This window comes from Eutrigla gurnardus (genome assembly GCF_963514095.1).
Source record: "Eutrigla gurnardus genome assembly, chromosome: 20".
Taxonomy (NCBI): Eukaryota; Metazoa; Chordata; class Actinopteri; order Perciformes; family Triglidae; genus Eutrigla; species Eutrigla gurnardus.
This window is the reverse complement of record NC_139931.1, coordinates 1436831-1452533: the sequence shown is the minus strand read 5'-3', so window position 1 is coordinate 1452533 and position 15703 is coordinate 1436831. Positions and strand designations below refer to the sequence as shown.

Below are 15703 nucleotides of genomic sequence, written 5' to 3'. Positions count from 1 at the left end.
CAAAGCAGTTTTAGTCCATTATATACAAAATCTAAACAAAATGATGTAACTTTTACAACTATTTTACTTCCATTTATTGACGAAGCAAACACGGTGCTAATGCATTTATATAAAAGCAGGGAATGAAGGTTTTTAAAGGACAAACCTCTGAACGCCCCACATGCAGGCCGGTGGACAAGAGGAAGCCATGAACTCTGGGAGGAGCAGGTTCCCACACCCAGAAGAAGAGTCGCACAACGCTCTAACACAAACAGTCCGCCACTCAGGAAGGAAAGGGCTCTCTTTGGGCCTTTATCAGATCAGCAAGATCCTCGGCCCTGTCCGCCACCGCCACCGTCTGAGAGGTGAGACCCCACCCTCCCCTATCGCTGTCCTCTTCTTCTTCTTCTTCTACGTGTTTGGGGATGAGGTCATCATAGGACTCAACACCTAATATCTAGATTTATTATGATGAGGAGCTTGATGCCGTTGATGTGTTTAAGGGAGAGTCTGGTGTCTACTTCAAAGATGTACAGACCAAAAAACGTGTTAGACATTATTGGTTTTATTCATTTATTCAAGGTTTTGCGCAGGCAAAAGTGTTTAAGGATCCAAATCCAGATTTAAACAAAATATTGTAGGAAAAAGGTTTTATCAAATATGAGTAAGTAACAAAAACACAGTCCAAACTTAAGGAGGCAAAGAGAGCAAAAATCAGTATTCAAAAAGCAATGAGAATAATCCACAGAAAACAAAACTTACAACGTAAGTAAGTGGAAACCAACCTCAGGGGAAACCAGTGGAGATACAAACCGGAGCGGTGGTGAGCCGATTAACAGACCATGGAGCAACGACACAAAGGAAACAGACCAAATACACCAGCGCTGATTAGGAGGACGAGAGACAGGTGGGGAAACACGACGGCAGGCTGACGAGACAATCAGACGCAGCTGGGACAAAAAAAAGGAGGGGAAACTGAACAGGAAGTAAACAAAGACAACACAAGTCAGAAGGACTACAGAATAAAACAGGAAGCCAACACCACAAGAGACAGAAACTACAAAACAAGGGGAAAGCAAACTAACAAAAACCCCAAGATCAGGACAAGATGGTGACGACAAAAACCTTCAAACCCAGTGGGTTAAACAAACCAATGCTTCCAGAATACTGGCCTCCCTTGGTGACTGAAAACGTTGATTTTCAGCCAGGGAACAGGCGTGGCGGTACCAGTTACTTTGCCCCAGATGTAAAAAACTATCTCAGCGTCTATTGGATTGTTTAACATGAAATTTGGTCCAGACGATCCCGATCCCCAGAGGACGAATCCCAATAACTCCGGTGATCCCCTGACTTTTCCTCTAGCGGCACAAACCACATGTAACACGTTTTAAAATGAAAAACCTCCAAGACTACTTGGATGGATTGTTGCAGACATTAATGTTCCCCCTTCGGGACATGTTTTAATAACTTTGGTGATTCTCTGACTTTGTTTATTTTTTATGAGCAAAATATCTGCAAAAAACTAACGAGGTTCCCATCAGAGCATTGTTGTTACTGATGCATCACATGTGAATGAGATCGTCCAAGTGTTTTTACTTGTTGTACAAGTTATTGAAAACATTCTTTGTCTGCAGATAAAAGAGAAAACTTCACACATGTGTACGGTGACATGGCTTGTTTCTTGCTCCTCATTTGTTTTCGGGGTTAGCTGATGGTGGGAGGTCGGAGGTGAGGTCACCGTTGGTCTAATCGAGGGGAGGATCCCTGCAGGGAGACTCAGGTCCAGACTGTGAAAACAACTTTGTTGGGCTGAGAGACCGAGACAAACTCTCAAACAGCCAGAGATTTGTCAACACTTCCCATCTCTTGTCGTCTGCCTCCCAGGTTCCCCCGGCCGAGGCCGACTGGACTCTCTGGCACCGGCGTCTTGGAGATCCACCTCCGAGATACGAGCGGGAGAAACTCCACCCGAGAGGCCTTGTGTACACACGGACAAACCTATTACATCCTCTGGGGCTAATCGCTCCACGAGACCAACCACAACACAAACATCCCCAGGACAGAAACGCCGCTCTTCCTCTGACGCTGCGCTGCTGTTTTTAGAGCTCTAAATCTCTGGTTGGGTCTCCACGCTGACACATCACACCTAAAAGAGGAGAGTCTGGAACATCTGCATTGGTTGTCTGCAAGTATCACGTTTTGTTTGAATGTCAAAATAATAAAATAGATGGGCGCGCAGTTGGCGGAGTGGTTTAAGCGCATACCATGTACGAACGTAGCCGACCCCGGTTCGAATCCCGGCCGGTGGTCCTTTGCTGCATGTCACATCCCCTCTCTGTCCTCATGTTTCCGATCTATCCACTGCTAATAAAGGGTGTCTATGCCTCAAAAAAATCTTAAAAAAAAAAAAATAGATAAAAAGGGTTCACTTCATTCCATTGTTTTGTCATTATTGTAACGTATTATATAGATGTCTCTTTTTTATTAATTCGAACATCATTTCAAAATCTCAATCTGAACAAATAAATGCCATGTTTTTGTGGTTTCCCTGTAATATTGTTATAATCCTGGTTGAGAAAAAAAACACCATAATGTGCTGATAATAAAGTTGAATAAGCAGAGCTGGACATGTAATTGTTATAAGAAGGACCAAAACTCTGCATATTTAATACTTAATAATATTTAAAAGCACATTTTTTCAACTCACGGCCATAAAAGTACAGCATCATTCATTCTATCAGGCTTTCAATCTGAAGCTTCTAAATAGTCGTTTTTACCATTTTCCCACCAGGCTTCTCATGTTTGCTCTCTTAAATGCATGCAGTTCTCATGGTTGCCACTAGGGGCGTCGCTGCTGTATAATGGAGCACTGCAGTGTTAATCATTGACATACCTCTGACGCTTTATTGCTCCTTTCTTTTATTAAAATGAACACTTCATACATAAATATCCATAATTCATAAAGCATATCACTGGTCTCCTCCAGTTTTTAATGTAATCAATCAACTAAACTAACCTTTACAATTTTTCACAAAATAATTAATTTAGCAAGAAATCGTTTATCTTTGTTCTTTTAATGTAGAGCATTTTCAGTGATGATAAGAACTCAGATTTGGTTTTGCTTTTTAATATTTTTATAGCTTTTAGAAAGGGAACATTTTGTCCTCTAAGGTAAAAAATTATTGTTGTTGCTAATAATTAATAAATAATAAATAATAAAAACAAACTGGTATTTATAAGGGCTGAAATTCTGAAAATGAATCAATATTTGTTCCTTATTATAAGGACTGACGTTGGTTAAAATATTTCACTAATTCATATTAATATTGAACATATTATTTCACTTTTCTTCTGACATTGTCGTCCTCTAAGGACGTCAGAGCGACTGTTTAAAAGTGAGCAACGAGGGAGAGTTGTGCATCACAGCGACACTGTTAATCCAGACTGATGCATTATAAAGCCTCGTTGTTCAAGGAAATCAATCAGTAAAACATGTGACACGCCGGTACGTCCGCTCTGACTCGTCCAGATGCTCGTCCCTCTTTTTTTCCAACAGACAGATGATGCGTCAGTGAGGTCAGAGGTCGCCTTGTGAGGAACATGTGGAGGGATTATGGTTTTAGCGTAGAAGAGACGAGCGAGGTCACTCTGTGCTGCAGCAGATGTGATGCGTACATCTGCTGGGAACATCTGAGGGAGGACAGCAGATTACAGCTTCAAGCTCTCTGCTTACGTTAGGAAGACTGGTGGATCTATTCTCCTCTGGTGTTTTTTTGCCTTTATTTATCCAGAATAATCCCATAGAGATGCTAAACAGCATTTACAAGGGTTGGTAAAGATGGCAGCGTAAAACATAAAAACACAAACATAAAAATATCCCTTTTTTAAAAGCCCCCAAGAATTGAGAGTAAATACGATCTTTAATCCTGTTTTTTAAATTGTGCACACTTCTACAAAAATCTAGTTTGAAATGTCGATGCAGTTCAGAACAAGTCCTTTTGCTGCATCATGTTCATATTTTAGTTCATTTATATACATTTGGCTTTTTTTTTAACACAAAACCTGCCTGGAATCAGTGTTCAGTATGGAAAGCAAAAGATGCTTAAAATGAACAAAAACGGTTGTTCTCAGACAGATAAATGGAAGTACTTCATTAACCCTGAATTTGGAAATATTACAAACTATATAGATCACATTTTCTGCTGTTTTTTTTTTATTAAATGAAACCAGGTAGTTCATAATCACGTTGTCTGTATTCTCTATGTGAGTGAGTTTTCTCAGCTCTGCTAACGTTGATAATTGGTGCCCTCTGCTGTCCGTCCGTCTCACAGTGAACCTCAAACCAACACAACAGGTACAGACACACACACACACACACACACACACACATGCACACACACACACACACACACACACACACACACACACACACACACACAAACACACACACACACACACACACACACCTACAAACACACACACACACAATGGCCTGCTTCATCATGCACCGACAGAGATTATGAACCAGGAGCAGTTTGCCGATAATCCCCCGTTCTCTGATTCCCTCCAGGGTAGACACACACACACACACACACACACACAGAGGAGAAGGCGGCTGCTGTAATCCGTCCAGATTACATGTTGGACAAAATCATATGAGGTCATAGATTATTATTACGGGAGAAATGTCTTTCTGTTAGCATGTTAGCATTTTTATTCTGAGTGTCTTTTTTTCCCTTTTTTTTGTCGCCCTCTATTTAGCCAGATGGCTTCCTCCGTCAATCCCCACTCACAATCAAGATTAAGATTACACACACACACACACACACACACACACACACACACACACACACACACACACAAACATGCACTCCAATACCTCCATTGATTAATATCCACTCGCTGGCAGATGATATAACACAGAGTCTGTCACAGTTAAAACTGGAGATTAAGTTATTAAGGGGGGGGGGGGGGCATCGATGGCAGAATATTCAAGGCTGGAGGAGGAGCGGTGTCGGCGGATTAAAGTATTTTTACCCACGAGGCCACTCACCAACAGCAGCGGAGGAAGAGGACAGATCAGAGAGGACAGAGAGGGAGGAAGAGGGGTTTTTTCAGTCAGTAAAAACCCTCTTGTTCTTCGAGGTCTGGGGGGTGGGGGGGGCCGGGGGAGGGGGGGTCCGGACCAGCATGAAGCGGGCACCATGGGCTTTCTGGAAAACTACCAGGAGATCGACCCCGTCACCCTGAACCTCTGCATCCTCATCGCCAGCTACGTCATCCTGCTCCTTGTCTTCCTCATCTCGTGTATCATGTACGACTGCCGGGGCAAAGACCCCACCAAGGAGTACGCCCCGGACCCGGCGCCCCAGCAGTCGCCCATCCGGCTGGTGGTGATGCAGAGCTCGCCGGCGCCGAAGGGCCGCTGGGACGCCGCCAACATGATCACCACCTACCACGAGCCCACGCTCTCGGACTTCAGGGAGAAGAAGAGCACGATGGTCTGAGAGAAGACCTCGGCCCACTCGGACTCTGTATATATTACTCCTTATCTTTTCTCTTTTTTTTTTTACATCTTGTTTCTCGTTGGGACGATGTTTGGACTCGACCTCCACGGGACCAGACTGGCATGGTAAGAAAGAGAGAGAGAGAGTGACATGTGTTGTTGTCTTTCTTGTGAAATCCCTACTTTATCTCAAGGATCTGAAGCTAAAGCTTCTGGAGAGAATGTCACAACCGATAAGGGCCGGGAGTGAAGAGGGCATTCAGGTGTGTCGGTGTTGACGGGGAGGCTTTGGGATTAAAGTGAGGGTTAGGAGAGTAGAGCAGGAGTAGAGTCTTAACATCTGTGGCTGTTTTTAGATTTTAAATTAGGCTTTTCAAAATGAACAAGAATAGATGGATCACTGAACGGGACCAAAGTGTCAAAGTTTCCACAAACAAACGGGACAACTACAAGGACAAAACAACTACTACAAAGAGACACAGAATGACAACAAAGAGACACAAAAACTACAAAGACACACAAAACAACTACAACGAGACACAAAACAACTACAAAAAGACACAGAATGAATACAAAGAGAACGGGCAACTACAAAAAGACACAAAATTACTACAAATACACACATACCAACCAGGAAGAGACTAAAAATTACCACAAAGAGTCAAACATCAACTTCAAAGAGACACAAAAAGACTACAAAGGAGACGTTACCTATAAATCACATGTATTTATCTTATATTGGTCATATTTCATGTCATTTTCTCACAATCCACCCAAACAAACTTCCTTCAACAGAAATACTTGTTGCACTTTGACCTCCATGTCTCTTCTCCAATAAAACCAAAAGTTGTTCTTGATTGGCCGCCATTCGAAGATTAGCGTTCAACATTTGGGTCTGGACCAGAAGGTCGACGCTTACATAACTGCAGGAAGTGTGATGCTCCTGCTGTGGTTGTCGTAGCGACAGACGGTTGGTTCAAAGCTTTGTCATCGAGGCCCCGACCTCCTTGTGTCTTTAATCACGCCGCCCACACACACACACACACACCAGGAAGACGCTAAGCCGTTGACCGATGCTCCACTTCGCCTCCCTTCACGTTTAGCCGTCGGCAGCGTTTCCACGGTGATGACGGACAGCGACCTGAAGAAAAGGCTGCAGCTACGAAAGCGCTCCCTTTGTCTCTCGTATCGCTGAAACGGCTGAATCTAATCTGTGGAATCACGCAAACAAAGTTTTAGTGTGAACAAGAATGAAGCGCGTGATAACGGTGTTTAATGTGCAAACAGGAAGCTGCAGCGCCGAACACGAAGCACTTCAACGCGAATAAACTCCACGATAACTGGTAGAAAACACATTTCAGTGAGATTTAAGGTCAACAAATATTGAAAATACATGGAAAATACAACTTTTGAGCATAAGAGGATTATGAAATAGAAATAAAAAAGAGTTTTACAATCGCACAAAGCTTAAATATTACTTCTTCAATTGTACCAAAAAATTGCTACGATTCCCATTATTTTACTCATTATAAGCAAAACACTTTGTTTTTCATCATTTTTCAACTAATTTCTGACTCATAAGATCGCCATCATTAATAAATTATAAATTGATAGTTATTTAATTTAACTGTATACAAATATTGTTTAGAAGTTATTATTCAATTGCACTGATAATATTTAGTTTATTTTGTTTGTGAAAGCTTTTCCTCTGCAATGCTTCATTAATATTAAACCATAATCATCAATATAATCCTAAACACTCGTTTGAAACCAACGCATTCATTCTTTCACAATTGGAACTGTGAAGAAAAGCCTCAACGATCCCCAAAGATCCAACAGTTATAACACTACGTTAGCCCGTTAGCGGTAGCATCCTGACTAAACAGAGTTGGAGAGGAAAATGGTGACCACAGCTTTCAGTTTGAGCTGCCAAGACTCAACGTAAATAGATCTCATGGCTCCGAGAACTCAACGTAATCCTGCTAATTTCAGCCCTGTTTCGTGTCAGGTGGTCAATCTATTAGTTTCGTCTACAGGGACACGAATTGTGCATTTTTTTTTCATATTACTCAGAATGTTATGAAGTTAATCAGGATTTTTTTTATAGCAGACGTACAAATAAAACACATCCGTGTGGCGAAGCAGCGGCCAGAGCTTGTCACGTAGTAATATTACTACAAAACAAAAAAACAGTGTTCAGGCAACAAAACCACTTAGTTCACACGGGACATGAACATCAGTCTCCTGAGTGAAAGTCCCGGTCCCGTGGTTCACTGTTCACTAAAGTTTCCCTTAATGTTTTTAATTTAATTTTGTTATCTATGCCTTTAGGACTGAATCTAGATATTCTGAGTTATGACTGTTTTTATTGACATTAGGTATAAATGCTAAGACAGATCTGTAATACGTGGAATATTTTCTCTTATAAAGTCGTCAAATATAAATATTGGGAAAGTTTGGATGTATAATTGCGTTTTTACAGTTATAAACCGGCATTGCTCTGTAGTTGACGTTATTATTTCCCTCAGCTGGAGTTGAACTACGGACCTTTCTAGCATGATACACTAAACCAATTAAAGTTGTTTAACAGCCAGTCATGCAAAGCTTCTTTTATATAAGATCGCTCTCACCTACAGTATGTGTGTGTCTGTCCTACAGGCCAGAACAAGGTGTGTGTGTTATATTTCATTTTCTGTAACCAGTGTAGCCTGAAAGCATGGTGGAATTAGCAAGCTTAAGTGGCATTCCATTGCTAACAAACGTCTTATTTCCAACATGCGTTGAGCTTTGAGTGGTGATCCATTGCAAGCTATCTTGCTAATCCCACCATGTTTTCATGCTACACTGGTTACAGAACAGTGTTGTCACTAGTTAGACCTCTGCTCGGCTTGGGTGGAGCTATATGAAAGTATGTACGTGATGTCATGGAAGCTCCCGTACCAATAAAGGTGCAGTCGACAAAAAACAAAAACAATCTATAGATAAAGAATTCACTAAAAACATAAAATAAAATATATGACAGAGGATGCGAATTACGGAGAAGGGGATTAAATGAGTGTATACTTCTTCCCACTGCTTTTCAGACATGTAAAAAAAAAAGTTAAATAAATTAAATACATTTTTTATTCCCACTACTTTTCGGACACGTCAAATAAAAAAATAAAATAAAAAAATAAAAATGTATTCATATATCTCTATGTTTTCTAATTGTGTGTTATTTTATTTTCTGTATGACACTTTCTGTATTTATTTTGACATGTTTATGAAATAAAAAAATCGAAATCTAAAATCTAAATGAGAGCGATGCTGCTGCTGGTGTCATATTTCATCGAACAGGCAGCACCAAGAATAACTCGGTGCATCAGTGTTTCCATCAATGCAAAATGATCTGATCAGAGTTGAACAAAGAGTGAATTGTTCTAAAGTGTGTGATCCGCCCTGATGATTGCAGTGAAACAGGATACGCATGCTTGAACTTGTCCCTCATAAAAGGCTTGCATGGAAATTAATGCTGCGGCTTCCTCAATTATATTTCCGGAGAAATTGCTTTTTTTTTTTTCACATAGTTGCAAAACAAAATAATAAAAACGTTACAAGGAAAAGTAAAAACACATCATGATTTCGCTTGAAATAATGACACGTCACACTAACAGCAGTCGCCTGGGTGAAAGTCCTGTGTCTTTTGATCAAGACCTCCTCCCTACATGGACTTTTTATTTTTCACCAAATCTGTTTTGTGTACATGTTTTGCAGACATCACAGTGGACCAGAGGAACCAGGACTCTGACATATGGTCTGGCGTTGTCTGTGCTAATGTCATATTTTCAAAAATCCCAACATTGACAATGAGCTCTCTCTCTTTTGTCCCATCTTTGTTCATATTTGTAATTATCTGCATCTGCTGAAAGACAAACATTATTTACATGCATATAAGGGGAAAGTGGGAAAGTTCTCCCCATAATTTCGAATAATTGCTCTTTGTACAATAATTAAACTGTCACGTATTTAGTGTGCTCGTTTGTGTCTGATGCACACATTTCTTCTTAATTACTGTGTTGTATATATTATAGCATTATAAACATTATTTACATTTTATGTTACACAAACACACTTAATTTTGGTTGTTTTCTTCTATTTCTTTATGCATACATATGAGCAACTGTCATGTTGCCCCGGGGATCAGTAAAGTATTTGTGATTCGGTGTGCAGCAACATTGAGTGTACAGCATGAGCTCCATTAAGCCCGAGAATGTCACTTTGGTGTTACATAAAAGCTGTCGTATCTCAGAGTCACTGATCAAGTTACAGGCTCTTACATAACTGAGCTGGTGCACTTCAGACAGACTCTGGAGATTCATACGTTTCCTTCTGTCCGTCTTACAGGAAACTCTCCATTGAATGATTTGCACGTTAAGATGAGTCAGAGTTGAAGCAAAGCTTCAGTTTGTGGTTGAATGTGAGCTGCCGTCGACACAATCAGTGTAATCCGCCGACGAGGAGGAATTTCTTACATAACGAGCCAAGAACGTGTTTTCTTTAATGCCTGAGGTGTTCAAGTAGGAGTACAAGTACTCAAAGAGACTCTTTACAAAGTACAGGCTCTGAAATGTACTCAAAGTATGGCAAGCTGAATCTCACGTCACATTAATAATAATAAAAATGCATTAAAACTTATGTTACAAGCCTGTTTTCAAAATGTGAGGAGTAGAAAGTACAGATATGTTTTTCAAATGTAGGGAGTAAAAGTAAAAAGTTGTTAGCAAAAAAATACTTGAGCAAAAGTATGTTTAATACTGCATGTAGTGGCCGGATTATCAGATTCAGAATGTCTTTATAAAGTATTTATAAGGGCTTTAAAAGTAACTGTTGCTTTGTGGATATGTTATTAATCATTACTAACCACAACTTTTGGCTTAACAGTTAGATGTCTTTTTTTTACTAATAAGTCACGTTTTTATTAAATAATCAGTTAAAACTGTTAATAAAGTTACCAGTTCAAATGTTAAATAATGAACTGACTTTACAATAAATCCATCAACTCTGCTGTTGTAAATGTAAAGACAATACATGATTTTTGGTGATGAATTATTTAGCAGTTGTGAAATTATTAACTAACCTTAATTAAAGCCATTAATAGTTGATAATCCAGATTATAAACCGTTTATAAAGGGTGCCGTCGAAAGTTTGGCACTTGATTTGTTGTGTTTTTTTTTTCTTTTGTGAAGGAAAGTCTTGCAACATGTAAATCCAGTTTTTTCTCTACACATCTGTAGGTTTATTTCTTTTCTTTCCTGTAAGCATTCCTCTAATATTTGCCTTAAAGGAGTCATCACCTGGTTTTATACGTATCCAGCCCCCCTTGGATCGCTTTGGATCAATTCGTAAAACTTATTAAAAAAAAAAAAAAAAATTTTAATCAAACATTGAGCTTGTTCTGACCCTTTTTCGTACCGCGATTTTATCACGCGAGATTACGCGCGAGGTTTTGACTGGTCCGGATGTGCATTGTATAATATGTAATGAGGCGCGCGTTGATTCGCCGCAGGAAGGACAGAGCCGGGGGGGCTTGCCTGCATGCAGACTCCAAAACATAATGGCGGCGCTTCGGCGATTTCAGGTAGCGGACGGGGCGGGGTTGGGTGGTGAAAGACGGGTGGGCTTATGCAAGTAGCCGCCACGGTGACGTCACCGAAGGCGCAGAATCAAAATCTCGTGCTTTAGGAATGCACACCCTTGTGTGCTATTCCTGTTCGGAAAAAGAGCAGAAGCGAAAAAACGGCGCCACTTTCAAACTCCAGCCTTTCAGGCAAGTTTCAACTGAGGTCAAACACAGATATGCATGTTTTAACAAGAGAAATTGCGATTTCCAGGTGATGACTCCTTTAAAATGCGACTATCACGCTACTTCTCATAGGGTACCGCCTACCCAACATCTGATTGGCCAGTGCGCCGGTTGTCTCGCCGCTCATTGGCTCACACCGGCCGTTCTCGTCATCTCGCCACCGGTTGGAGAAATCTCGAGTCAGCGGGGGGAAGCTTGTCATTGACCGGCGGAGCTGCTTCGCTTGCGGGGGTCTTTTTCGGCTCGACCTGGCAACCGCCGGCGTTTATGGATATTCTCAGTTTACAGAAGAGGCAGTGAGCCGGCTGTTTGTTCCAGGATGGTATTAAGAAAAAGACTAAAACGGTGCCTTTGTAGTAGGAGCATCTGATGCTGCCGGTGCCTTGTAAGCCTGTAGTGAAAGTTAGCTAAATGAGTAGCATCATCGCGTTAGCATGACGAGCTAATGCTAGCTAGGCCTTCCGTTTCCTCCGGGTTTGTCAGGGATAGTTTATTGTTTTATTATTCCCTTTTTTTTTGTAAAAGGCGGGAGGAAGCTTCGTATCTTTGTTTGCTGATTAAAAAAAAAAAAAAAAAATCAGCTGCTGAAATGAAGAGAGTGAACAGCTTTCAAAGGTTTGTAAAATCATTTATATAAAATCAAAGATTACTAACATGTTCTTCACCTCGTTCCGTTAGCAACGCGCTATAAAAACCTGTTTTTCACGCCGAGTAACAGTGATACAACACATAGGAATCTAAAACCTATGTCATTATGATCGTCGTTCAACTTTGGCACAGAAAATAAAAACAGGAAGATCATACCTTTGGAATAACTGGTTCGTAATCAAAGAGTAAATAATAGGGCAAGAGCTTATAACACCGCTGTAAATTAGGTATCTGTGTGTTTTTTACTAATTGGGCGAAACGAGATACTTTAAGGTGTCATTTTGTGGAAAGTGATTTTATTGACTAAATATTAAACAGTTGTTTTCAGCTCTTAAATAATAATAATAATAATAGAACAACAGTGCAGGAAGTAGAATAACCTGCACTTTAGCCTGTCAACACACGAGTAGTGATGTAATACTACTATTCATAGTAAGTAAGTATAATAAGCTAGTATCGCACATAATTTGTTTATATGTAAAGATTTCATTTACTTTTACTAATCTCCCTCCTTGAATTTGTTTGCTTTTTTTTTAATTAATAACGACAAGCAGGGTCGATACGGGTGCTGGAAATCCTTGAAAACACTTGAATTTTTAGTGTGGTGTTGACTTTTGATGATGAACAGATGATGAAAATAGTTGGTGATTATATTTCCGTGGATCTGTTAGTGGAATTAGTTTTCCTTTCATTTGTGGTCCTTCTGTAAAAAGCTGTCTCCAAACATCATGTTGGTTGTTTAGAGGACAATAACATCTCATTTAATGTGATGAACAAGTGACATAATAAGTAGACTGAATACTGACCATTGGATTAGATACAAATATGGAGTTCAAAGCATGGAAATGCACCTTGAAATGCTTGAAAAGTGCTTGAATTTGACTTTGGAGAAGGTGTAGGAACCCTGAATATAATGCATTAACCCTCGATGGTTTGTTTCCTGTTTTGTTCTGAGCGCCGTAATCATAGTTAACATCCTTGCATCGACATTCCGGTGGGATTTCCGCGGCGCTGAATCATCGTCTTTTTGTATCCGTGTGTGTTTCAGGTTCATGAACAGACGGGCCTCCGCTAACTGCCGTTATCAGCCCACCTGCTACGAGCATGCTGCAAACTGCTACACCCATGCAGTGAGTGGCTTGACCTGATAACATGTAATCAACTCAATCTCTTAATTCAGAGTTGCTCTTAACGGGTTTTTAATGACTTCTGTGCAGTTCCTCATCGTGCCGGCCGTCGTGGGCATGGCTCTGCTGCACCGCCTGTCGGACAACGGCTGGGAGAAAATCACCGCCTGGGTGTACGGGATGGGCCTGTGTGCCCTCTTCCTGGTCTCCACCGTGTTTCACATCATCACCTGGAAGAAGAGCCACATGAGGTGAGGAAGAGGGGGGGCGAGGACCAAGTCATCAAAACGAGGGACGGATATTCAGTAAAACTGGGTTGAAAACATGAGAAACTCTTTCAACATCCTCCTCTTATCCTTTGAAATGAACCACGAGCATTTTCTATCAGAGCTCCACAAAATGGACCACGCTGCCGCCTGAAAGGGCGATTCCATTAACCAGTGGTGGTGTTTTCAAGGTTTGAGAAGTGCTTGGATTTAGAATAAAGGTCTTGAAATGTGTGTTGTATGTGATGACATCTATGATAGAACAGAGGAAAGAAGATCTCCATATTTGAGGGACTGAAAACAGCATTTTCTGACATTTCTTTATGAAAAATGACTTTTGATGATGAACAGATGATGAAAATAGTTGGTGATTATATTTCTGTGGATCTGTTAGTGGAATTAGTTTTCCTTTCATTTGTGGTCCTTGCATCCTTGTAAATGCAAAGAAATGTCAAACGTTTATTTTAGATTGAATCCTCTTTGACTATATGATATTACTTCCTGTGAAACACGATTTTCACTATAAGAGGATGCAAACAAAGTGTCTGTTTGCTTGTCTGACCTGCAGTAAACAAATCGCCTGTTTGTTTGTTTGTTTCAGGTCCATGGAACAATGTTTCCACATGTGTGACAGAGTGGTCATCTATTTCTTCATTGCTGCCTCCTACACACCTTGGTGAGTGTCACACAGAGGGTCTGGACTCTGGAGGGTCTGGAGTCCTAACCCCCCTAATAAACGTGTCTCTGCTCAGGTTGAACCTGCGTGAACTCGGCCCGTTGGCGGTTCACATGCGCTGGTTTGTGTGGCTCATGGCTGCTGCTGGAACCATTTATGTCTTCAACTATCACGAAAAGTGAGTTTGTTTTGGGATATTTGGGAACTTCAAAGTAAGTCATTTTAAAATAAGTAAAATATGTTCTTATTTGTGTCCGTTTTTCTTCACAGGTATAAACTTGTTGAGCTGGCCTTCTACTTGATGATGGGTTTTCTCCCCGCGTCAGTCGTCACGTCAATGGTATTCAAATTATTATTATTATTATTCATTCATTCATTAACAGTTTAATTTGCATGTCCCAAACCACCATGGATGTGTTTGACTCCCTCTCCTCTTGCTCAAGAGTTCACAGGAAGGGCTTATAGTCATATATTTGTGCTTATCCTGGTCTCTGCTGCCCCCTTGTGGTTCTTTATCATATAACATGTTATTCCCCCCCCCTGCAGAGCAACACGGAGGGCCTTCAGGAACTGGCCTGCGGCGGACTCATCTACTGCCTCGGCGTGTTCTTCTTCAAGAGCGACGGCGTCATCCCCTTCGCCCACGCCATCTGGCACGTGTTCGTGGCGCTGGCCGCGGCCGTGCACTACTACGCCATCTGGAAATACCTCTACAAGAGCCCCGGTGCAGAGACCCTCCTCCAGTCGTGACCAGCCGACGCCCCTCAACTGCCCCCAACCCCCCACGCCGAAAAAAGCTGCAACGACGGCCGTAAAGTTTACGAAAAAAATAACGACCACGAATTGTTTACTTGTTTTTCTAACGTGGAGAACAGAGTTTTCTCCCTGGGGAACAAAAAAAGCTACTTTTCAAAGAAGCGACTTTTTACGATGAATCCCGGCACATTAACGAGTATTTGAGGAAATTTGATAGCTGTCTTTTTGTATCGTCACATTCCACGTTGGGGCGTCATTTGTGTGTTTTTGATTCGATATGGAGTGAGGTGCTAAAAAAACAATCTGGCTGTGTTAAACTTTAAATATCTGTACTTATTGATACTTTGTTTTTTGAGAAAATAGAAACATTGCTTTTTCCAAAAAGAAACCAAAGATCTAAAAAATGTTAAACAAACACAAAGTACAAGAATTAAGGAGGAAATTAGATTATAATCCGATCAAAGAATAAGATGTGTCATGCTCCGTACCAAAACACAGATTTGAAAGTATTTTCAGGAAGACTTTGGTGCATTTTTTACAGTCATTACATCATCAACCAGTCTAGATTCTCTTTTGACCAATGCATGTTTGTTTTTTGTTTTTTCTGATCAATATCCAACACCTCGTTTTCAGGGATGTGAAGTATTTAGCGCCCCCTGCTGGCGGACTATGAACAAACAGCATTTCAGGGGCGAGGTGGGACTTGTTTTTTGTTGTAAAATGAGCCAAAAAAATTGCAGAAAGCAAAATCAGGTTTCAGGTAACATGATGAGAGACTTCCCCCTCTTTTCTGATTTAATGTGACCATGCAGCAGAGCGGGTATGCACCACCTTTGTACTGTCGTCCGCTGTTACATCTCCACCTTTTCCTGTCCAATGAATGTTCCTTAACCACTCTGTTTT

The 15703-nt window shown here is 40.9% G+C and overlaps 1 protein-coding gene across 2 annotated transcripts; it reads left to right on the top strand.

Moving 5' to 3' along the window:
- Nucleotides 1-5464: 5464 nt before the first annotated feature.
- Nucleotides 5465-15102, top strand: mmd (monocyte to macrophage differentiation-associated). Of its 2 annotated transcripts, none has more exons than XM_084037250.1 (7): nucleotides 5465-5611; nucleotides 13024-13105; nucleotides 13193-13353; nucleotides 13970-14044; nucleotides 14121-14222; nucleotides 14315-14384; nucleotides 14591-15102. In XM_084037250.1, the coding sequence occupies exons 1-7, from the start codon at nucleotides 5574-5576 to the stop codon at nucleotides 14792-14794; spliced, it is 732 nt and encodes a 243-aa protein (XP_083893376.1). In that variant the 5' UTR covers nucleotides 5465-5573; the 3' UTR covers nucleotides 14795-15102. The 2 variants fall into 2 exon arrangements, with proteins under 2 accessions (XP_083893376.1, XP_083893375.1); XM_084037249.1 differs by lacking the exon at nucleotides 5465-5611 and adding an exon at nucleotides 11518-11942.
- Nucleotides 15103-15703: the final 601 nt, after the last annotated feature.